This window comes from Lonchura striata, chromosome Z (genome assembly GCF_050655825.1).
Source record: "Lonchura striata isolate lonStrDom1 chromosome Z, ASM5065582v1, whole genome shotgun sequence".
In the NCBI taxonomy this organism is placed as follows: Eukaryota; Metazoa; Chordata; class Aves; order Passeriformes; family Estrildidae; genus Lonchura; species Lonchura striata.
This window is the reverse complement of record NC_140740.1, coordinates 75,141,165-75,164,548: the sequence shown is the minus strand read 5'-3', so window position 1 is coordinate 75,164,548 and position 23,384 is coordinate 75,141,165. Positions and strand designations below refer to the sequence as shown.

The following is a 23,384-nucleotide window of genomic DNA, read 5'->3' as shown; positions in this document are numbered from 1 at the left end:
GGGCCCTTGAGGAGAAATCAAAGAGCATGGGAGTTTTCTATTGCAGCTTTAGAGAAATTAATCAATTCAAGAAAATACTCGGAGCTAAAGTACAGGTGGAAAACAGAAAAAAAAAAAAGCTGGGGCCTGCTGATATTGATTTGAAAAGTACTGTAGATACATAAGGATTATTTGGCAAGTGTTTTTTAATTGTTTTGAGAAAATAGGAGACCTGGGTGTTGGTAGCCAGGAGCCAGAAATGTTATACTAGATCTTTAAAGTCTCTAATGGTTGGTTAAAGTTATAATGAGTACATAATAAACAAATACTGAATTGATTAATGATATTGTAATTCATAATTGTAACTGTATTTATATAATCTAGATAGCTAAAGTTTTCTTCTTTCTTTGCCCTTGCACATTTATTATTTAATATTATTTATTTGAGGTGTGTACTGAATAGGCTAGAGAAGTCTTTTCATAGTCAAAGGTTTCTTGGCACACAGCACTTCATTGCACTTGATTTTTCTCACCTTTTTTTCTTTTTTTTTTTTTACTGATTCCTTATCAGTCAAATCTTAAATTTTGGTTGGTTATTGTTCTGTAGGTTTATGAGTTATATATATACAGATGTATTAAACTTTTGGATAGCTATTTTAAAAAATGAATATGGGTATCCAAGAAGCATTTAAATTTGTAAACCTCATTAACATAAAACATTTGACAAGTTTAATTTTGTGTCTGTTGTGTGTGATATCAAGCATTTTTGGTCTTCTGTAACTTACTGCTAAAATTTATTTATGCAGAATTGGTTATGTACTGAGGTATACAGAAAAATCGATTCAGAAGTACTTGCTGTATTGGATTGTTGTGCTGGAAGAGAACTTTTTTCCTTAAGATTGTTATTTTTCTTGTAGGAACTAATTAATTTCTATTGCATTTTCTAAAATTATTGTCATAAAGATTTTCTGTATTTCTCCTTGTTCTACAAATGCCAAAAACCATTGTTAAACTTACCTTGAGAATTAAGATTATTAGGACATAGACTTAAAATTACACTTCTGATACTGTAATCAAGCTTGTATAATATGCATCACAAACTTAAACACTTATATCATCTGAGCAGAATGGAAGGTGCAGAATAAATTGAAGTTAAAGACAGTTTATGTAAAAATTGAATATATTTGTGAAGTATTCCTACTGTCTGACTCAAGTAGTCAGCAAGAGTGATCTTTTTTCCCTCATAAGGAGACTTATAGGTAGCTCTTTATTATTTGAACTAAGAAAATGAAAACTGAAGAGAAGTGCTGGAGTGAAAACTCCTTAATAATGGCACCAAATAGAGTCCTGGATGAATCTTTGGAGAAATTCCAGGAAGCCCTCTTGGAAGTGCTTGTCTGGAACAATTTGCCAGGCGTGTCAGTGGGACTGTGGGGTGTAGCTCAGTTGTGGTTGAAAGAAGAATGCAGCAACCTGAGTGGTCACAAGGGAGACAAAAATCATATGCTCTGTTAGGAAGAAAAATAAAATTCACTTTTTTGTAGTGTAATTGAAACAAGGCCTGGTCTGTTCAAACAAAATAGGTAGCTGTACAAGAAAACACATTGTTTCTTTTGGGTAAAAAAAAAGGCAAAGAGTTTAATATACTATATATCATTTTTAATCTACATTTAAGCCCCATCTAAGACTTGACAAAAAAACAGCAAGGAATTTCTTTAAATGAAGACCAATTTCTGGCCTATTTGCAGAGAAAAATTGTACCTCTGTTCTAAACCATTAATGTGAGGCAGGATTGTGATCAAAAGCTGCTAAGATATTGTGTGCAGGTAATAGAAGTCACAGGAGAAAGTTGCTCGGTCCACATTTCCACATGGTGGAGAAGTGAGGGTGTTGCCTATACTGTATTTAGATGGTCTTTGGAAACTCTAATTATAATGTTTTGCCCACTATTCAAAAATTCAAACATAAAAGTCTTTTTATAGCTTTTTAAATAAGTTTTTCACTCCACTGCATAGACAAGAATGGATCTTTTTTGATGCAAACAACGTGGGGAGATTAAGCTTGCTTTATTAGAGAGCTGGCCTTACACAGTATTACAGTACTTGTTTCTATTTAATTTCTTTCCTAAAAATAACTTTCAAGCCCATTGATCAGTCTCAACTGAATTTCTTAGAGACATGATATCTGATGCTTAAACAAATCTATTAATGCTATTAATATTGCCCCTGAGTTCAGTAACTACTCTGAATTTTTCTTGGCAATGAATGCATACAGGCAAGAGATATTTATGATCCTGCGAAGGACATTTGTCAGAGTTTGTTCTTAAATCAACACTTTTACCTTTTTTCGATTTTCTACTATCTAGTGAGGTACAAATCCCTTATAAAGCTTTCCCCATAGTTGTGAGCATCTATTTCCAAGGGTATTTTCATCGTGCAAAGCAGACTGTTGCTTCAGTTCCAGGGTAATTTTGTAAGGAAGTGAGTCCATCCAAAGACTTGAATCATGCATCATTGATTATTGCTCTCAGAATTGTTTTATTGATGTTTTTATTATCCATCTCTTCTTTAAAGATATCTTAGTCCTTAAACTGTTTACTAGTTGCACACATCCCACATCACTGTGTATATACACTGTGCTAGTCAAAATGTTCTGGCAACTCTTCAGAGAAGTATTTAGGAGAAACAGAAGGCCTTTGGTGTATAGTTTTGTTTATTGATTCCCTTAAAAACTCCTGCAAAGCATCTCTTACAGTTTAGAAATTACAGATTTAGCAAATTAAGCTCTTTCTCATGTATATGACAATGAATATTAATTACAAAAGCAGATGTTTGTGAGAAGAACATTTGCCTTTATTTTTAAAATTGTATATTCAAGACACACAAGCTTTACTTTGTATCTGTTTTTCTTATGTTGAAAGGTTTTTATTAAGTATATTTTTTAAAGTAACCCTTCCTCCTCTTTATTTTTAATGAGGGAACCACAATAGTTCAAAAGGCAATCACCTGTGTTTTAAGAATAGGTTATATTCTATGTTTTTCTGTGTCAAAAATATGTCCTATTTTCACCTAATTTGTTCTAGGATGGAGGTATTCATGACATATTTTTGTGGTTTCTACTTGTTCCATCAAAGCTGCTGTTGATTCAGCTTTGATGGAAACTACCTTTTAAAGTAGCCAGGATGCTTCCATTGCTCTCCTTTATTCCCTTGTTTAGTTATTTACTCAGCTTATACATGCTGTGCATTTTTTCATTGGTGGTGGTGGTGCCAGCTACAAATTCTTTTTCAGCCTATTCCTGTATTAGTGAGACTGGCTCTTCCCCATATTCTCATTTGTTGCCACAAATTTCACCTTGTAGAAGTACATTCCGTGAGAATGGAAATAAAGCAGCTAGTTACCTCCCTCATTAAAGTAATACACAATAAGAGTGATTAGTGCTGTGAGAAATAACAGTAGGTAAACATCTCTCAAAGCAATCCAAGCCAAGCAAGGAATAAAGCTCTTTAAAAATGTGTGATGCTTCTGTTAAAGAAAGAAAACAAAGCTGCATAAATTGGCTAGATAATGCTTATGCCAAGTGGCCTAATTTCTAGATACAGCCGTATTCACTCCTGTTTCATCCTTTTTTCAAGGACAAGAGCTGCTTAGTTTTACAATTTTTTAATACCCCTAGTGTGTTGTGGGTGCTGTTGTAATCTCAATTATGTAGATGTAATTGCAAAACCTATTCTTACAGATAAGAAACATACATTCACTGCATTTCCCACACTATTTCAGAATTTTTAATGAAAATCATATTTGACGTTTGTCTCCAGCATAGAAATAATGAAGTATTAAGCCTGGGGCAGGCTTGTGTTTTCAGCTGAAGTAGCAAGGCTGAAACTTTAAGCAATCTTAAAAATCAAGTCCACAAGGTGTAGGTAGCTTGATTCCAAAAGCTTTGCTCTGGAGACTGTCTTCTGACATAAGATAGGATAAGTCATGGAGAGAAACAAAAATGTTAGAAAAATGTGATAAATAGTTCAGGAAATATTGTTTCAAAATAGATTTAGAATTGGATATGAAACCAGTATAGAACATGAAGGAACAATGATTCCATTTGTCTCACACCTAAGTGGACTTTAAGTGTGTGTTTTAAACTAATATGAGTTTCCACTTGGACTTGGAATTACTTCTATGTTTGAGATACTCTAGGTAAAATAGCATAAGGAGTTAGTAAAGAATCACTTATTTGGGAGAAAATGAGAGTTGTGCTTCCACGATGAAGGATCTGTCTAGCCATGCATCTCCTCACTATGGCAATTCTTTGTGGTACGTGTCTAGAAAACTTTTGTGAAAACTTGCAAATCTTCAGCATTTGTGGCTGAGGAAACTCCTGCAACTGAGTTGATGTGTTTTCATATAGGAACTATATAATTTTTTTCAACTTTAACTTCTTCACTGGCTTTCTGAACCCATGCAAGCTTTTAGTTAGCATCAATATATACATCTGTAGTTCTTGATTTAGAGGAAATGTACCTGAACACACGCCCACACAGAACTGGTGCCCATCTTGTCTTTTGTTGTCCAGATATACTCCTGGAAGTAAAACCAGGACCAGAAGAGCAGTTACAGTCCTGAGTGGACTTTCTGTCAGGTCTGTACTCCATGAAATCAGTGGCTTCTTGTTTATTCCCTCTCCCTTTTTTATTCAATAATTAGCTTAATATTTTGTTAATACAGATCCCATCAGGGTCTTTCATTGTTATGTAACAAACTCCTCTTTAATGAATTGTAGGTATTTGAAGTCCTCAATAATATTTCAGACTGTGTGGAAGGTGTTGCTTGCATGCAAGCTACTAGTGACACATCATTTACATTCTGCCCACCTAGAAAGGAAAAATACCTTAATAATCAAAACAGAAACTATCCTTTTCCCTTCTTCAATACTTTCTTGATAATTCAGTCAAGAAATTATGCAGGAAGGGCCACTTGAACATAAATTCCCAAGGAAGGAAAAAATAATGTTCTAGCAATGTGAGAATGAGAAGTCAAATGAGGGGAATGATATGTCGTATGTCAGATTTTTTTCATTTGCATATCAGGTCAGCCATCAAAACACAATTTCCCCCCCTTTATTTTAAACTTGATGTACTATGAATACAAGACAAAAGTTTTTTCAGTATGTATGTTAGATAGACTCCATTTATCAGGAAAGTTAATGTGTAGAGAAACTGGCAGAATGCGAATGTTTTTACAGAAAGTAAGGAAAAAGTAAGTATCATAAAGATTTGACTGTAACCTGAGAAGTGCAAACTTCTCTCACTGTTATTCAGAAATACCACCTACTTCTATAATTTCCTTGCTACTTTGCTGCTGATAATCAGGAATTGGAAGAATCCTCATGTACTGCTATTGAACTGATACAGACAGTGACCAGTCTGTGATAGAAAGGAGGTATGTGAAATATCTAAGTTCTTATTCCTCTGTATGTCCTATCCGTGCTCTAATACAGTGTGGATAAGATGCCTTTATTCTAAGACTACCAAAGGTTAAAAGCTACTGAAAACTCTATTCCATGAGTATCTCTGATAGGAATTCCTGTTTACATTATGAGAAGAAGGAATTGTTGAAACTGATTGTCATGGTTTGACATAGTTTTGGTTTTTTTTTTTCATTTTCTTGTTGTAACCAGCAATTGCTTTAAGTTCTCAGATCTCAGAGCTCAACACTGTTGCACAAGAAATAATGGTAGCACTCTTCATTAATTTCTTTTTAATCCAAAAGTGCAGCAACAGCATGGACAACCCGACTGGAAGCTAGTTCAGCCACAGGATGTTTTAACTCTTTTCAGATAATTTTTTTTTGCCAAGTACTTAATTTAGGTTAGGCTTCTGCCTTTCAAAGTTTTCACAGATATCTGTGGTTTATTCCTTTGTAGAACAAAAGTGGTTTCCTGTGTGCAGTAGAAAGATGTGGGGGTTTACAAAGATCCCTAATTAAAAACAGAATCACTGAATAAGCTGAGTTGAAAGGGACTTGGAAGGGACCATTTAGTCCAACTCCTGGCCCTGCACAGGACCATCCCCCAGAATCACACCATGTGCCCAAGAGTATGTCCAAATGCTTCTTGAACTCTTGTCAACCAGAAAGATAATTTTGTTCTGGTTACAGTGAAGTTCAGCTGTAAGAGGTTGGATGTCTTGTTTCTTTCCTCAAATTCATGTTTTTTTAATTAGAAAATACAATACAAACCTGTCAAATTACACTGAATGTCAGTTCAGCAATTACTATTTGAAATAATTTTGACCTCATTAAAATAGAGGAAAGTTATGCTTAGCAGAATTGCCAGCAATTACTCTTCTGAGAACATTACAGTAGGTTTGTACAAGAACAACTGTATAACAGTACTGAAAGTAAATTCAAAGAATCATTACTGTTAACTTCAAGGATCTGGGTTTTATCCTAAGTGTAGAAGCTTGCTGAGAGTGTTAAAAAGAAAAGCATCCCATGAGCCATCTCTAATTCATGTAGATATTTCTGTAGTTGTGGTGATTCAGTTTTTTATGTAGCCATCTTATATGTTATTCTTACCAAACCATAAATTCAATTTCTGAATCACTTCAGTTATGTTAACTAGTTTCAATTCATTTTATTAGGCTTTATCATTCTGCCTGAGGAGAAGGAAATACTGTTTTGTCTAACCTTATATATCAGTGTGGCTGCCTAAAAATCTGGAAAAAAACCCTGCTTTTAAACTTGGTATGCAAGTATTGTCCTGAGACTGGAATAATAAGTTTCCATTTTAAGCCTATTATACTGCTTTGGAAACCAGTGTATCCTGAGTACTAATGATGGTATTGATAGAAGCTCTTCTTGTGAAACTAAGTTTTTGAAGTGTTTGGTTCTGAAAGCTTCAGATGCCTAGTGGTGTTTTGAATCATGGTCAGAAGTCATTCTTAGCACAATCCTTCTAAATTACGGTCTTCTAGTATGGGATAATTTCTGCCTAGTGATAGCTTTTCATTGATGTAATTTTTAAGTGTTAAAATGTAATATATGTTTGTTACTTGGCTCTGAATGTTTGACATTGTATGGACACTTAACAGCAGTATGCAAATACTCACATTACATATCTGTATTGTGAAAATGCTTTTTCAAATGGATGAATAGATGTTGTGGGGAGGATTGTTCTGTTTCTTTCTTACCAGTAATTCTTTTTGTTTATTTGTTTTTCAGATAATGGAGGACAGACTTTAGCAGGGGGGAATAACTGGCCACTGAGAGGGAGAAAATGGACCCTCTGGGAAGGAGGAGTGAGAGGTGTAGGCTTTGTTGCAAGTCCTTTGCTGAAACAAAAAGGTGTAGAAAGTCATGAACTCATCCATATCTCTGACTGGCTGCCAACGCTGGTGCACCTTGCTGGAGGACATACCAATGGCACTAAGCCTTTGGATGGCTTTGATGTTTGGAACACTATCAGGTAACTTTCATGTCAAATCACCAAGTCATCATTCTAGTATGAGAAAAATTTAATCAGCCCAGGAAACAGAACTTGAATAGGGAGGGAAATATTACCTGTTCCTTACCCATAAGAAAGGGAAAGTATAAATGCAGTTAATCCAGGTTGCAAATTAATCCTGGTTGCAGATGCAAAGCCTTCATACAGCTTTAACTTGGTATTTTGAATTTTTCAGTATGAACACAACAGCTTACAAGCATGGTATACGTCTTCAAGAACATTCTATGATCCCAAAGTATGTTAAATGATTTTGCACAGCATGGAGTATAAATTAGTAAATTTTATGGACCAAACCCTGCTCTCTACAGAGCTCAGTCAGATGTCTCTGCAGTATGCATCTGGAATTGGACATATGGGAAATCCATGCCGATACTAAACTCACTGAACAAGGATCCCACTTTGATGGTTTGTTAGCTCAGTACAGGACTTGTCAGGCTGGCTCACACTGTAACCATTTGCATAGACCTGTGTCGTGCTGTCCAGTGTCTCGAAAAGCCTTTGAGAGCAAGTACAAAACTACACCTGACCTGGTTCCTGAAGGTCATGGTGTTGTGATGATTCAAGCAAGCTGAAATACTCAAAAGCACAGTGAGCACATGCTTATATCACTGGAAAAAGAGGAAGCATAGCTGGGTTATTTCAATGTTCTTTTATTCCACTAAAAAGGATTACAAAGTCCTTGAAGCCTAAGTTTTCTGCAGAATTTGAAAGTTCTGTGACCAGCCTTTAGTTTTGCAAAAATTGTGTTGGTTTCAATTCCTTTGTTTCTTTGTTTTCTGTGTTGCATGTAATGTATTCATTGATAGGTCTAAATCCTGTTGTCTGTCTTCGTAAAAGTTATGTTTATTTTAGTAGGTCTCTGAATATAGTTTTAATTCAAATAAGAATAATTTAAAATGGAAAGTACAATACTGCTAAAGCAGAATAAAAAGACTAACAATTCTATTTCCTACACACTATTCAATGGAAGATTAGTGTTCTGTTTCTTTTGGTAGCCTTTGTTCTGCTTCTATAGCAGGTCAAGTATGCCATATTATGTGTCACTTTTTGTCCCCTTCTTTTTTTGTTTGTCTTAGTATCCTAGACTGTGAATTGCAAGAGTTAAAGGCAATTCCTAAAACAAGCATGGCTAAGAGTGCTGTCTTGGTTAGGTACTGAGATGAGAAATTGAGAGTTAGAATAGGGAGATTTGAACCTGTGTACCAATCCATGGGTCCATCTATGTGGATCTTGGAGTGAAAAATAAAAAACCAAAACTTAACTGAACCCCCTACACCACCCCAGAACTAAACCCTGTATCTCGAGTTCAGAATTGTTTTGTCCATCCATACCAATCCATACCTGTTTGAAGCTGGTAAGCTTGATTTCATTCTCACAGTTGCCTGTGTTTTTGAAGAGCTAAGGGGTGGTTTTCTGCAGTAGCTGGAGTTTACAGGAAGCTCATGGCCTTGTGCCCAGGTGTACTGTATGACTCTCTTCCAAGTGGAAGAAGATAAAGGTATGTATAATTGAGGCCAAGGATTATTAACTGCCAGGAAGGAATGGAGACTCCCATCCAGCCAGAAAAAGTAAAATACTTTACTTGTCAGTGTTCCTGTGAGGAAACTTAGCATCAGCAAAATCCAGGGTACACCTAAACCATAGTCTTTTCTTCCAGTTACCATTAGAACTCCTGCATTCAGTAGAATTCAGGTTCAGTTTCAACCATGTATTTTTGCCATGGATTCATCTTCTCAGATCAGATTACTTTAGCAGGAGAGTTGTTGGGAAGGATAGGTACAACTGTGCCAGCACACTGCTGACATTTGCATTTCTCTCTTTGTAAAGGGAATGAATGCAATCTTTACAGGTGACTACCAATGTTTTAGGGTGTGTCAAAGAGAGAACCTCTGTCTGGACAGGTAACAAGTCAGGTTTTCTAACTGTTAGGCTATTCCTTGGTTGACCTTGCAGCCAAAATGTCAAATTTCAAATGATTTTTCCATGTAATCAGGATAAATGAGTGTATTAAATTTCATGACCATTATTCAAAAGGTCACATATATTGTATAGCAAACAATGAAGGCACAGTGTCCTTTTGGTGATATCTGACGAAAAGTTCAAGTATGTTGTTTTTCTGGGACCAAATGGCTCATAGTCAATGAAATTATAACTTGCAAAGATTCTAACTCACTTGAAAAATGAAAATTAATCACTGTGTTGCATCTATTTTTTTCAGTACATTCTAATATAAATAAATGCATAAGCTTCTTGTGATTTTTTTGGAGGGGAGGACACTTTAATCCTGAGCCTGCTGGTTCATATGTGTGTAATCAAAAGGAAAAAGATAATAAATTTGTAACCTGGATTTAGATATTCAAAAGAATATATGGGATGGTGCAGATATTCTCAGAAGTCAAAAAATATTGAATCTACTTCAGTGATATCTATTAATGTTCAGTATTTAAAAAATAGGTTCTTGATATGTTGTTAATGTAATACTAAAAACATAATAATATAATGCAATAATTTATAATAAATCTTAGACTACTGAAAATAACTATATATAAATACAATTATGTTTAATATGATGTTTGTGTAATACTAAAATATAATAATATAATGCAATAATTTAAAATAAATCTTATGCTACTGAAAATAACTATATATAAATACAATATACTATTGAAATAGGAATATATATACAATAAACAGAAATTCAATATAAATTTCTAAATTTTTAAATTCAACATAATTTTTTTCTATTTCAGTATAAATTCTGAAATTCTAAACCAAGATGAACTTTCTATCATGACTTTAAATGACTGGTAGTCCAAATTAGGAATCACATTAACATGACAGCAATTAATATTAAGTACTTGTAGTGCAAAGTAGTGCTGAGAGTCACTTAAGAGCCAAGTGTTCCTTTCATATCTTGTCCACTTAATTCTGGCCCCTGAAGAGAAATAACAGGAGGAAATAGCAGGAAAAGATGATGTTCAGGAGCATACATCTTGTAGACAAAAATACCTTCTTTTGCATTATTTTTGGTTACCTATACTCTTAAGTTTCTGTCATACAGTGCATGAAACTGAGGAAACACAGTTTTTGGGTTCTCAGTCTTTGAACTCTTAGGTAGAAATTTGTATGGTAATTAAAAGCTCTGACAGGGATTCTAACTCAAAAACTTGTCTACTCTTTCCAAATCCATCTGCTGACCCTTTACTGTTTCAGCACTGTATCAATGAAAGACTTAATAAAAGAGGAATACGATTTTATTTGAAATAGAAACTGAAAGAGGGCAGGTTTTGCTCACACTCTCAGAGCCAGTCTTACTCACCAAGAAGTGTGTGTGTCTAGGAAGTCTGCCCAGCCAGACACAGGGGCAAAGGATTTCAAGCAATCCGCCTGGCATCCCCACACCATGATTTCTGTGAACACACGATGGGCCTGGCATCTGTTGCTGTGGAACAAAGGTCCAGGGATGTCAGGTGTGAAGTCCTCCAAGCTTTGGCTGTGTTCTTTGTAGGTTGGTAACTGGGCATGGGTTCTAGTTACGCCTGTTTGTGTCCCTTTGATGCTGCATCTGTGTCCTGCACTATCTCTGTGAGTCCCTGAGGGCCATCACTGCTTTGCCTCCAGACGTTCCTGTCCAGTGGAACTGGTCTTGGTGTGCTGGGGTTGTGCTGATGTATTAACCTGGGTTGTTACAAGAGCCCTTTCCCTGCTCTTGTGTTCATGATGTCTCCACATGCAGATTTCACCACTCTTTCTCCATCTGTACCTATCTTGGACTATTTTTCTCTGCAAAATTTTGTTGCAGCATATAATTAAACCAGTACTATGTCATTTTTATTTTTCTTCAAGTACTTTTGAAATGAAACTTCTACTTTGATGTCTTTCACTTCTTTTTGAAAATAACTTAGCATAGTATCATTGTGTAAACCCATTTTTGGATAGCTATCAGGTCTTTCCAGCCTCAGGTATCAACATTTTATAAAGGTTCATAAATATATAATAAATCATAGTAGATTTCCCTTTTCTCTTGCCTTAGATTATCATAGGTAAGACTACAGGATAGGTCTAAAACCATGTATGTATTACAAATCATTTCTGAAGATATGGTGATAATATCACTGATATATTTTACAAAAATAGCAATTGAGTATACCAAGAACGATACTAAAATGCAACCAGGCAAGGAGTCTAAATTGTACTGCATAGTTCCAAGCAAATATAAAAGGCAGTTGCATTTTTAAGAAACATCTGTTCTCCAGATGCTTACTACTCTATTGAAATAAAGACACTTGGCAAAGCACTTTTTCTTTGGTTGATACTTTTTTTTTATACATCTTGATTTTCAGCACTGAATATCTAGTGTGTCCATGCTCAGAGAAAGTATTTTATTTTGCATTTACTGTAAAATGGATTGGTAGACCACATGAAGCAATACGATAGGCACTGAGAGATTCAGGATAAAATACAGTACAAGTAACTATTATTTTGTCAAAGCTTATTACTAAGCAGAGAGTTTAAAGTCTTTTATATTTTGTAGGGCAAGTTTAATTTTTATATTTTTATAATGTTGAAATGTCATAACTGACTTGGTGTAGTAAATGAAGTAAGATCAGCTTGAATTCTTCTGTACTGAATAGGTACATTTGTTTTAGGAATCAAGCACCTGTTTAAAAAAAATTCATTGTTGCGATATAAATTAACGTAGAAAAAAGAGCAGTCTAAAGCTGAGAGTATGTTTATTTCTAGCATATCTGAAATATAATCATTTTAAGGAAACATTAAAAATAAGACCCAAAGAAATGAGACAAGATTGTAAAGACTCAGATTTTGCTTAGTGACACTGAGAATGTTTTTGTGCAAGACAAACATACCCTGAAAAACCTTGGATTCCTTTCCAAGGACACCTTCTGGCTGTTTAACAACAAAAGTGAAAGATTGCATGTAGATCTTTGTGCTCACTGAGGAATAATAGGGCTTTCAGTATGTTCTAAAAACTTCGCAAATCAGAAGAATGAGCTAACCAGTTATGATTCTCATACCAACACTGAAGTTAGGCCACATGCTTTGCCATTATTCTTACATAGAGGATTGTTTTGAAAAATAGCAACTTTTAGCTGCTTAATTAAATAATAAGAACATATCTTAATTATTCTACCATCTGACAGGGTAAAATAATAACCAGACAATATAAAAAGTTCCTTATGTTTCGGGGGAGGAATGACGTATTAGGATATTGAAGTCTAAAAATAAATATACTAAAATTAGAGCATTGTAAGACACGGTTACCCAGGCTGTTAAAATACAAAGGCAGGTTTCCCTAGAGAATATTATTTATTGCTTTGTTATTGTGGCTCTCGTGGCTAGACTATTTTCCTGACGCAAGATACCCTTGCAGAACATCTGCCAAGGTGAATCTGTGTATCTGTGGAGTTTTGTAAATGGAAATGAGGGCAGAGTTAAGGCACTTCCAGGGAAACGGATCTCTGTTACAGGCATAAATTTCCTATCTGTTGTCCCCAGAATGTTGCTTCTGTTTTCCTGATGTTTTTGCTGTGAGGCAGGTGGTTTTTTCAATATACAATGCCAAATTCTTTAGCTATTGTTTTGTGATATATGCTGGTTATGAATATCCATGCTCTGTACAACAAGAATTACTGGAGTAATACTTGAACTTAAAAGCAGCACTGTACCATGTAATAGCTCCACAGAGCTTAATGCAGTGATGTCATAAACTTCAGGGAGTAAATCTCATAATTACATATAAATCACATCTGAGGTACTGCAAACAGTATTCTATCCCAGAACAAAAATAGATTTAATGATAATAATGGCAAATGCTGCATGAAAAACTTACATTAATACAAGTATAATCTTTATTTTTTGTATTCTATCAGCTGTAATGTAAATAGCCATGTTTAGTATATAATATCCACTGTCCACGTTAGAATTTATAAAGGAAGTTACCTTCAGTCTGCTTGAATACTATGAATATGCTTGGTTTAATCATAGACTCATGGAGTCATAGAATAGGCTGGTTGAAAGGGACATTTAAAGGTCATCTAGGCCAGCTCTCATGCCTTAGACAGAGACATCTTCAACTAGATGAAGATGTCAGGTTGCTCTAAGTCCCTCCTGTGCTGGGACCCCAGAGCTGATGCGGCACTGCAGGTCACTGCCCTGCTGTCACTCAGCACCGTGTGGATACTGAGTGGCACTGTATAAATATTGACCTATAAAGATGAGAAGTAAATAGGAGTAAGTTACTTAATTACGCTGTATTTGACTCTGGTGGAAGATAATGGATTACTTAGCATAATTGTGGTGTTTTCTTTGTTTTAAAATATTCTGGAAAATGTAGATACAACTCAGAAATTGAAAGAAAAACCTTCCCAGTTTTCACAGTTATTGCAGAGTCAATCACAGGCTATAAATTTGAAACCTAGTTCAACTTTTGCTAACTGGTTCTTGTTACTGTTACCTATGAACAGATGGTGAAAGGCACTCTTGAACACAGCTGTCAATGGAGCACATAGAGTTTATTAAGTTTAAGATAAAATTTGTTTAAATAAGGCCAAGCGTTCTTAAATTAAGAGTGTGACTCCTATATACACTGGGTGGGGGGAGCCACAATTAACCTTTCACCCACATTTTGGAGAAATATTTTTGTGGCAGTTTCTATATATTGAATTACTAACACTGTAGCTTAATTAATGTAATTCCTCTGTATTAATTACAATACTATATTACCTGAACACATTTAATCTTTTAGTTCTTCTTGATAGTTCTGTATTCACTCAAATTCTATCATCCAGAAATCTTTTTAGAAATGTAACAGAAAATTATTATTTTGTTTGTTACTGAGGATTTTAAATTACAGATAAATACTGTTTAATGTATATTCTATATATTTAAATGACTGTAATTTTTTATGTCTCCAATGAGTTTTATATTACTTGAGTTTTTATTCTTAATGTCAAGAAGCTTAGAGGCCCTGGTTGAATTTTTGCGTCTTAAGTTAAGCTCCTTAATGAAAGAAAAAATCATTTAAATTATTTGGAAATTTCTAAAAGTGTGTATTTAGGTTCATTGTCAAATATAAATTATTGTCGTGTGTTTGTGTAGACACATTACATTTCTTTCTAATTATGTCTTCTTACTCATTTTGCCCTCTAATAAGGAGTACATTTAATGTACTCAGTTTTTTAGGTCTGGGATTTACTTAGCTAACAAAATTTATGGGTAAGTTCAGAGGTTTATTCCCCACCATCTCTATGTACTGAATGGCTAAAAAAAAAAGGATTCTTTTCTTTTTTAACGCAACAAGATTCTAAGTATCTAAGTAATCCTTGTGACCTCAATTAGAAATCAAAAGTAGTTTTTTTGTGGGACAGCAATGTTTTTGGTGTTTTTTGAGGCACCCAGCCATAATGTGTCCAGCACTTGTTCAGGGAAGCAGAGAGCATAACAAGAGCTATGCCATCTTTTGCTGTGAAATTTGACTCTTAAAATTGGTTGTTGTAAAACCCTTCTTAGGTAGGGCCAATTCTTTTATGAATGATTTAAATAAACACCACTGAAGTTAGGGAAAACTTGCGGAGGCAAAGGTTGTTGCTGCTCAGCTGGAAAGGAGCATTCAGATTAAAGTTGATAGTAATCAATTTAAAGTTATGAGCTCACTCTCTATTAAGATGACAAAAAGACTTAAAATAAAAGATGCAGAATCCTAATGAACTATAGGAGGTAATTAATATTTTCTTTTGAAATCTCTCTTAGTGAAGGAAGACCTTCTCCCAGAGTGGAACTGCTGCATAACATAGACCCCATGTTTGTGGATGATTTCCCATGTAAGTATGCTCAAGATTTATTAAATGTACAGTTTACCTTCTGAACACTTCTTGTCTTCTGTAAATGAAGTGGAATGCCTTTTTCTTTTAAGTAAATAGCTTTAAAATACAGAAACATCATCCCCTGGATGGTGTAAGTTCTTAAATGTGATCAGCATGGGCTTCCCATTTCAGAGAGCTCTGAAACACTGCTGAGTAATGAATAAAGTACTTTGGGACATGGAAATGTTGAGGAGCAGCTGTGTGCCTGAGGTGCACAGTGAGGCACACTGCCAACAACTCTTTCCAAATCCTCTCTCCAGACTTCCAAATGAACTGCTCGCCCTAATACATCTTGATACAACTGTATAATATGACCTTGCAAATGGAAACCTTGAGTTTGTTTGGAGCTGAGAAGTTCCAAGCTGTGTGATTGCTTTTGTTCCATAATCATGTGGGTTGGATCCTTAATGCCACAATCACATGAATTGGAGCTGAACTTTGCTAATTCTATAGCTCTTTTTAAGCACCATCTGTTTTATGATTCAACATTACTAGTTTGCTAAGGACTACAAGCTTTTCAGGCAGACATTTTTTTCATATAGAACATTGGAACAGGTCCTTTCCAGTGTTTTTATAGCATTTCTGTATTTCATTATATAAAGACGTAAATCCAGGCAGAGAAAAAATAATGCAATGGAGACACTGATCTGTTGCCTGCAAGACAAATACACATTGTGCTGCAATAACTGGATGGAAATTGCACATCTGGTTCTGTGATGCTTTTCAGAGAAGGAGCAACATTGTGCCTATCTAATGCTGACTGGGCAGCACTGCCTGCAGATAGTTCCTGCATACTGATTGAATTAAGGTGTAGCTACTCCAATTTCTCTTAAAAAAATGCTTAGTGAGTCATAGGATTCCTGTACAATGTTATTCCTGGGTGAAGTATTCTCAGGCCTACTTCAGAGACCATCTTTTCCTTGTGGGAATGGCCTGTGATTGAGTTGTTTGAATAGACAAATTCCTGGAGTAAGCAGAAGGGGGACAAGCAAAGGAGGTTTTCAGGAATCTGAGCTCTTAGCAAATGTGGCCCCATACTGCTTCCATGATGCCGTGCTCGTGCTCTGATGATCATTTACTGTTTGCTGCATGTATCATGTCCTTCGTTGTGTGCATTGCATGAAATGTGGGCAAGAAGTGGGGCTGGGGGTCAGAAGCTGTAGTAGGTGCAACTCTTATACTGCATAAGATGCAGTTTTTAAGAATCATGAACAGAGGAAGTTATATGCATGCCTGTAAATTTACAATGTTTATATGTGCCTTTCAAAACTGCAGTAATTAAAAACAAAAACTGAACTCTTTGCCAGCATGTTCTTATGCACTATATAGAGTTTCCCTTTCTCTGCTCAGCAAAGGCCTATTCTTTCAGAAAATTGCTTTGTGCCTCCTAGTGAAATTATGCTTCATCATGTAAGGATTAAAATATCTATTTAGCAGCCTGAGTTATTAGGCGTAATTGGCTGTGTATGTAAGTTGGCTGATTTTTACTTACTGTTTTTCATTTCTTGAAACTGAATAATAAGTTTAGAATTAATATCTAGAAAAATTATTAGTGTCTCTATTATGGATAGATTAGTGAGACATAAAATTTGGAATATACAAGCACTTTCAGCAATCCTGATTATCTTCACCTTTTTCACCTTTTGTTGCTTTCTTTTTTTTTTTTTTTTAATTTTTTTTTTTATTTAAGCATCCTAAACTGTCCCTGCACTCCGCTTGTCACCAAGATGATTAACTGTGTCACTCTGGAGTCTTGCTCTTTCCTTGACTTTTTATTGTTTCCGTGTCCTAACTTTTTTGACATTGGATTACTCTTTTACCTATATTGCTAAAATACAGGTTTGCAGGTTTTGCTGTGTTCTTTCTAAACTCCTGCATAACCTTTTAGCCTCTTTTTGTATATTTTGCACTTGTCCTAGTCTGCTTTGAAAAATCACATCATCTAAATCATCTGATGTCAGATGAAGTATTCCTATTATACTGATACTTTGTTTTTTATAAAAATTTGAATTAGAAAGTGAAATAATAACTGGAAGATTAGCCAAATCTTTGGGCTTGGAGAGTACTGTAAAATGGCAAATAGTCAATGAACTATCAAGATTCTATTAAATTTAACCAAAAAAAATTACTTTTCAGGTTGTTGTGGTTAATCAGGCGAGAAAACGGTGCTGTTGTAGTTAGGCAAATGTAGAGCATTAAGTTACTATTTTACCTGACTCAGGGCAGGTTCAGTGTTCCTGAACTCCTGAGTAGTTTTGTCTATAATGTATACATTCTTTCACCATAATATTTTTTTATTTAATAGATGCATTTATCTTCATCTCTATCAGAAAAAATGTATTATATATCTATATATATTTGGTAGCATGAATGGCGGTATGCCTTATGTAATTTAATAGGGTTTTTTAACTGTAACAGGAAAACTGAGCTTTGTTCTATTCAGCTTTTTTACACCAAAATAAGCACTCCTTCAGGGAAGAATTTGTGCAAAAGACATTAATTAGTTTAGTGACAAGTCAACTGTTACAGCCAAGTCTTCAACAGAATGTTAAGTAAAAGTAATAAGACATGGCATCTTGATTACAGAGCTAGCAACATCTCTGCTGCTGTGGTCTGTTAGAACTGACCTTGGGCTATGTGTTTATTTACCATTTGTGGGGTAACAGTGTATAATTTTCAACTTCTCAGCACTGGTTTCTGATCTCTGAACATCAGCCAGGATTACTCCTGCACATAAATTTGCTGATGAGCATCTCCTTATCTTTTTTCAGGACCTGATATCCACTGGCAAACGCTGTAACCCTGCAGTGGTCTTGTATCAAGTACTGCACTTCTCCTATTGTTAATAGTAAAGAGCACAAGAGGAAAAACACTGTAAAATAGTTTGCCTGCAGTTCTATTTTTCAAAGAAATGCTGAGGTCTTATTCATTGACTCCTTCAAGCAGATCATCTTTCTCAGAAGGCAGACTTCCTTCATTCAAATATAAACCTTTCCTGTGGTCTGACACACATGGGCAGTGTTTTAAACTTTATTTTTCTTTTTATCATTAGTGCTAAAAAAGGCTTTAGTGCTTTCTCTCCCTGGCCACAGACCTTATCTGTAGCCTCCCAATGACTTGTGGCAGACCAGTGGAGTGTTTGGGGTTAAAAAGAAACTTTTTCTTAACAAACTGATCTGGTTTGTGGTGCAGACCTGCAACTATTGTACTTATGTAAGAGCATACAGTGGAATGAAAAACTAGAATGGGATCTCCAAAACTAGGATGAGGAGAGGGGTGCGTTGTGGTCTTTGGGGGTTGCAAAGCCAGTCTGGTGATGAGCTGTTGCCAAGATGGCCAGCCTGTCCTCTCCCTTTCCTCTGTCCTTCCTGCTTCACTTGTGTTAGGTGTAGAAATCACATGGTAACAAGATGATTTTTCTGCTAGATCAGCTTTCAGATTGTTTTGGGTAGCCAGTCAAAAGAGGAGGAAAGGTTTCTGCCACATCAGTGAGCTGAATCAACCTGCCCTGTAGCTGTGTGATCAGTGTGTGGTTGGTAGCAGATGGAGGGTCTGGCCACAGGAGTCACTAGCTAAGATAGGCTCTGACCATGAGGGGAACCTCATTCAGAGGCAGTAGTTTCATGGAGTTTAAGCTAGTAGGCTGCTGCTGCTACCACAGAGGATATCCTGCCTCCCACAGCGCCTCACCACTGCTCCCCTTTCTCATGGGTCACCAAAACTACTCACAGCCAGGCTGTGAACCAGGTCAGGATACTGGTTCAGATTTTAATAAGCTCTTTCCCCCCCCCCCCCCTTCTGGGTGTATGCTGGATACCCAAGTGCTCATTTTGGCATAAAGACTGGGACTAGAAGGAGTTTTGAGGGACAGGTGAGACTGATTATTTTGGCTCTGAAATTAAACCCTGAGGTTTCTGTTTCATGATACATGATTAAGTGATTCAACAGGTTTCTGCTAGGGTTGTGCTTTACTTTCTCCCCTCCCCTTTCCCAGCCACATGCGCTTAGTGCTTATTTTGTATTCATTTTGGCACTTTTTGAATACCTCTGTGAACTGATCCAGCTTGCTAGCCTGGTTTTCCTCTGTCATGTGGGTTGAATCTGCACATTGGAGGGGCTGATGGATGCCAGTGGTAACCCAGGGCAAGGACAAGGAGAGTGTGTGGTTGGAAGAGGGGAGGCAGAGGGGGAGGCAACCCTTCTAGTACTGTCTGGCTGCTTCTGGAACAAGAACCCCTCAGGGAAGGAGTGAGAAACCACATCTTCTGGCTGAGCCTTGCTGTGCTAAACCAGTCTGGTGAGCTCTGCAGATGGAGCTGGACCCACACACCTCAGAGGTGATTGCTCCTCTGCCTCCCTGCTAAAAGCCATTGCTTTCATCTTTCTGGTTGTTTCTTCATCACACTGTTGATTATCTTCAGAAGTGATGAATATATGTCTCAATTGCTTGATCTCAATGTAGATTTGTAATTTATTAGAGAGTTTAAAATTATGTAAATTTGAAAAATCTACTGTCTTTCAGGTTTGGGTCTGGAACATCCACACTTTCTGTTAGCTTTAAAGATTCAGTAGTAAAATGAGAAAATTAAAAACAGCTGAAATTATGTAAAGAGTATAATTTTCTCTGTAATGTACAGGTTAAGAAAGCACAAATAAATACATAAAGTAGCTTAAAATTGCTTAAGTAAAAAAACGGATTTGAAGAGAAAAGAAACAAAATTGTTTTGCCCCATTTTTTGAATTTGTTCTTAAAAATAAAAAAAATAGCCAAGTTTGTTGATGGTTTGGCAGCTGTGGGGATGACATCAGCTCCTCCATTGTGAAAAATCTCCTGTCTTTTAAACAGCCTTACGGCATTTCATCAAGTTTTGGTGATTCAGCTAAATTAAAAACCAATTGGTTCTAAGTCTCAATTCCTCTAACTGCTAAATCAAACTTATTTCTGACCACAGTCATTGCTAGATGGCCTGTCTTGAAGCAGCATTGAAACTTTATATCCCACAGAAGGCAATTTTATTTTGAGAATCAGAACTAAATGACATGCTGAAAGGAAATACACCTTTTAATTCAGAGTTGTTAATCAGAATCTGTCAGTACACAATGTATTAGTTTTAATCTGACTTGCTAAATTTATTAATGTATTTGGTGACTCTCACAAAATCTTGTAGAATACATGTGTAGCATCACTTTCTCTTTGAAAAGAACTTAAATTTATTTAAATTAGAAAGATATATTCAAAATCAATATGTTTTGGGTGGCACTGGCTTAGGAAAAAACTTTTACCTTAATTTAAAATTCCAGACTTAACCATAAACTGAAACTTCAAAGGCATAATAATGGTGTGGATTACTAATTGTAGTCACTTTATTTAGAAGATATATCTATTCAGAGGGAGACATCCAAGACAGAGAGCTTGTAAAAACATTTTGTGATTTTCCTCCAAACCTTAATTTGCCTAGAGCAAAATTAATTAGGTTTTACATTGCTCTCCTTGACATTTGAAAGAAGGCATTACCTCATATGCTGCACTATTAATTGCCAAAATAAATGATTGCTTATAAAGGGCTAGATCTGCTATATACAAAATGAACATATAATACATTACAATAGAGAAATCTTTTCTCTTCTGGGACTGATGTGTCATTTGTGGACATTAAAATTGCATTATAATGCCTGTAGCATTTTATATTATATCCATACATATACCAAAACGATTCATCTTGATTAAGGAGTAGACACTCCAGGGTCCTCTGTGTCCCATTTATTACTTATTTTGCTTAGGTAAAATAAGATTCCTGAGAGTTTGTAGGTCCGAAATTACTTCTTCCCCAGTTGTATTACTGATGATCTAGCTTGTGTAGAATTATTTAACAAAAAGGGGAAATAAAGAAAAAGAAAGTGAGGAAAAAATTATCATAATGGAGCTAATCAGTAGCAGCAGAAGATGCACGGATGAGTGTGCTGGGTGGGTGTAGAACGGGATAAATACACTCCATGTCTGTGACAGGCGTAAGACCCAAAATCTACTCTCAAGTCAAAACTCTGCAGAAAATTGACACATATAGTCAGCTGACTGAGCTTACATTGTGACTGCTGGACTTGGAAAATGGTCAAGAATGGACAAAATCAGAGATATGTTCTTTGCTTCTCCAAAGTACCATTTTTCTGCAAAATTATACATATGCATGCTGACCATCTGGACGTTGTCATCTTCCCATTTCAAGAAAATAATAAATTGCAATGATCCGCTGGAAGTTTGTAAGGCAGGAGTTGCCAACATAGGACCCTGTATCCCTCAGCCACTTCATGCAGTGTATGTTATGCTGACTTGGCAGTTTTGGTTAGAGTTCAGCTCCACTCCTTAATGGGAGGCTGCTGTTCCAGCTACCTCTGCTGCCATTCACATCAGAGATAAGTGGTGTTTTTCTTTTAACTGTCAGCTATGTGAGTTTCTGGGGTGTAGGTCTTGCTGTCAGGAAGTTTGGGCTGTGGTTCTGCATTTCCTTGGCTCTTTGCCCATCTACATCTCAGCATGAACCATCCATCCCTGCAGTATTTAATACTAGAGGATTGCATGTTTGGTGAGCCTCATAAATACTAATCCCCATGTTTCCTCTAGGATGTAGATAATTTCTGTTAGAATTTAGAAATGTTAGGTCATTTGATTAGGTGTGTAATGCAAGTATCACGACAGGAATCCAGAAATCCCTCTATACTGCTTTTTTGTGCTCCATTGTATTCTATAATTCTTTGAACATAATGCTAGCATGTTTTTATGCAAGTCTTGACATAAATGGTAGATTACATTTTTCAAATTAAGTATCTCTGAGTCATAAACCTGAAAAATTTTAGCAGAGTACAGGTGGTAGAGTTGCTGCTCAGTTCTCTTTACCTTCAACACAGCATCCTTACAGTGATGCAGATGGGCTTCAATAATGTGTAAGTTCCATACAATCAGTAAAAATTTGTTTCCTGGAAAAAGTAAGATTTTAATTTTTCTTTTCCTTGTTTTCCCTTTGGAAGGGAAGGTTTAACATTTCCTTTTGCTGTGTCTCTTTTTGTGATGTTTAACATTGTAGGCTGTAATATTAAGTTTGTTCTTATTTAGAATAACTTCATTTTTTTATTCTGTGGTTCTCTAAGAATGTAGTAACCTGGATAAGTAATTCACCTAACTGATATGCAGTGGGATTTTTTGCTGTGCTTGATGATTCTGGATTTAACTCAATTGTTTGTGTGGTGTGGTGTTTTTGAAAAGAAATAATATGCTGTAAAAGAGAAGGTGAACGCTTCAAATGTCTACTCTAGTTGAAATTAAGTAGAGTATGTCTTTTGAAAGGTGAGAGACTGAATATGATATTTTAATATAAATCTTTCCTTTGGAATTAAACGTTGCTATGATAAAACTGACATTAGAAGTAATAATACTAGATGTAGATGTTCATAGCATTTAACTAAGTGAATTAAAGTAGGTGAGCATCACTGTTTAAGTTTGTGTGCAGCACAGCTCTACACCTTGTCAACATGATGTCAGGAAGTTACAGTGTCTCAGGGCTCATCCTCTTCTTAAGATCAGTATTCTGTTTCTTCTCCTAAGGTTAAGGTCAAGGCTATTCCTCATATGTTTTTATTTGAGAAAGGCTCAGAGTTTTGTAGAAAACTCATTATGGCCATAAAGCAGCAAAAGGTCACAGAATGTCTTTCCTCGATGAAGTAGCAAAGCCCTTATTTCTTTGTTAATTCATTGTCACAGTGTAGGTTGGAAAAGCCCTTGACATTTCCAGAGTTTCCTGGTTGAGGTGAAATAATTGCTCTACACATCACTGTTCAAAAAAAGATTAATCAGTACAAAGTACATATGTGCAAAGGTCTTGTAAGCTCACAGAGCCATCTGCATTTCAAAGTGGCTATTCCAAGATAGTTCTTCTTTCTGGGATATTTCCATGAACTTTCACATTAATTAAGGCATCAGAGCGACAAATACTTTTGTAGTTTCAGAAATGCACCTTATAAATGGGAT

At 35.8% G+C, this 23,384-nt stretch overlaps 1 protein-coding gene across 7 annotated transcripts in view; it reads left to right on the top strand.

Moving 5' to 3' along the window:
- The window catches only part of ARSB (arylsulfatase B), an 82,017-nt gene that overhangs the window by 22,756 nt on the left and 35,877 nt on the right, over window positions 1-23,384 (top strand). For all 7 annotated transcript variants that reach the window (XR_014951163.1, XR_014951162.1, XR_014951161.1 and 4 more), the window contains exons 5-6: window positions 7,199-7,442; window positions 15,252-15,322. Coding sequence is in view for 3 of the 7 variants with exons in the window: in XM_085566372.1 (XP_085422498.1) it covers window positions 7,199-7,442; window positions 15,252-15,322 (315 nt within the window). In the remaining 4 variants the exon portion in view is untranslated. The remainder of the gene's footprint in view (window positions 1-7,198; window positions 7,443-15,251; window positions 15,323-23,384) is intronic.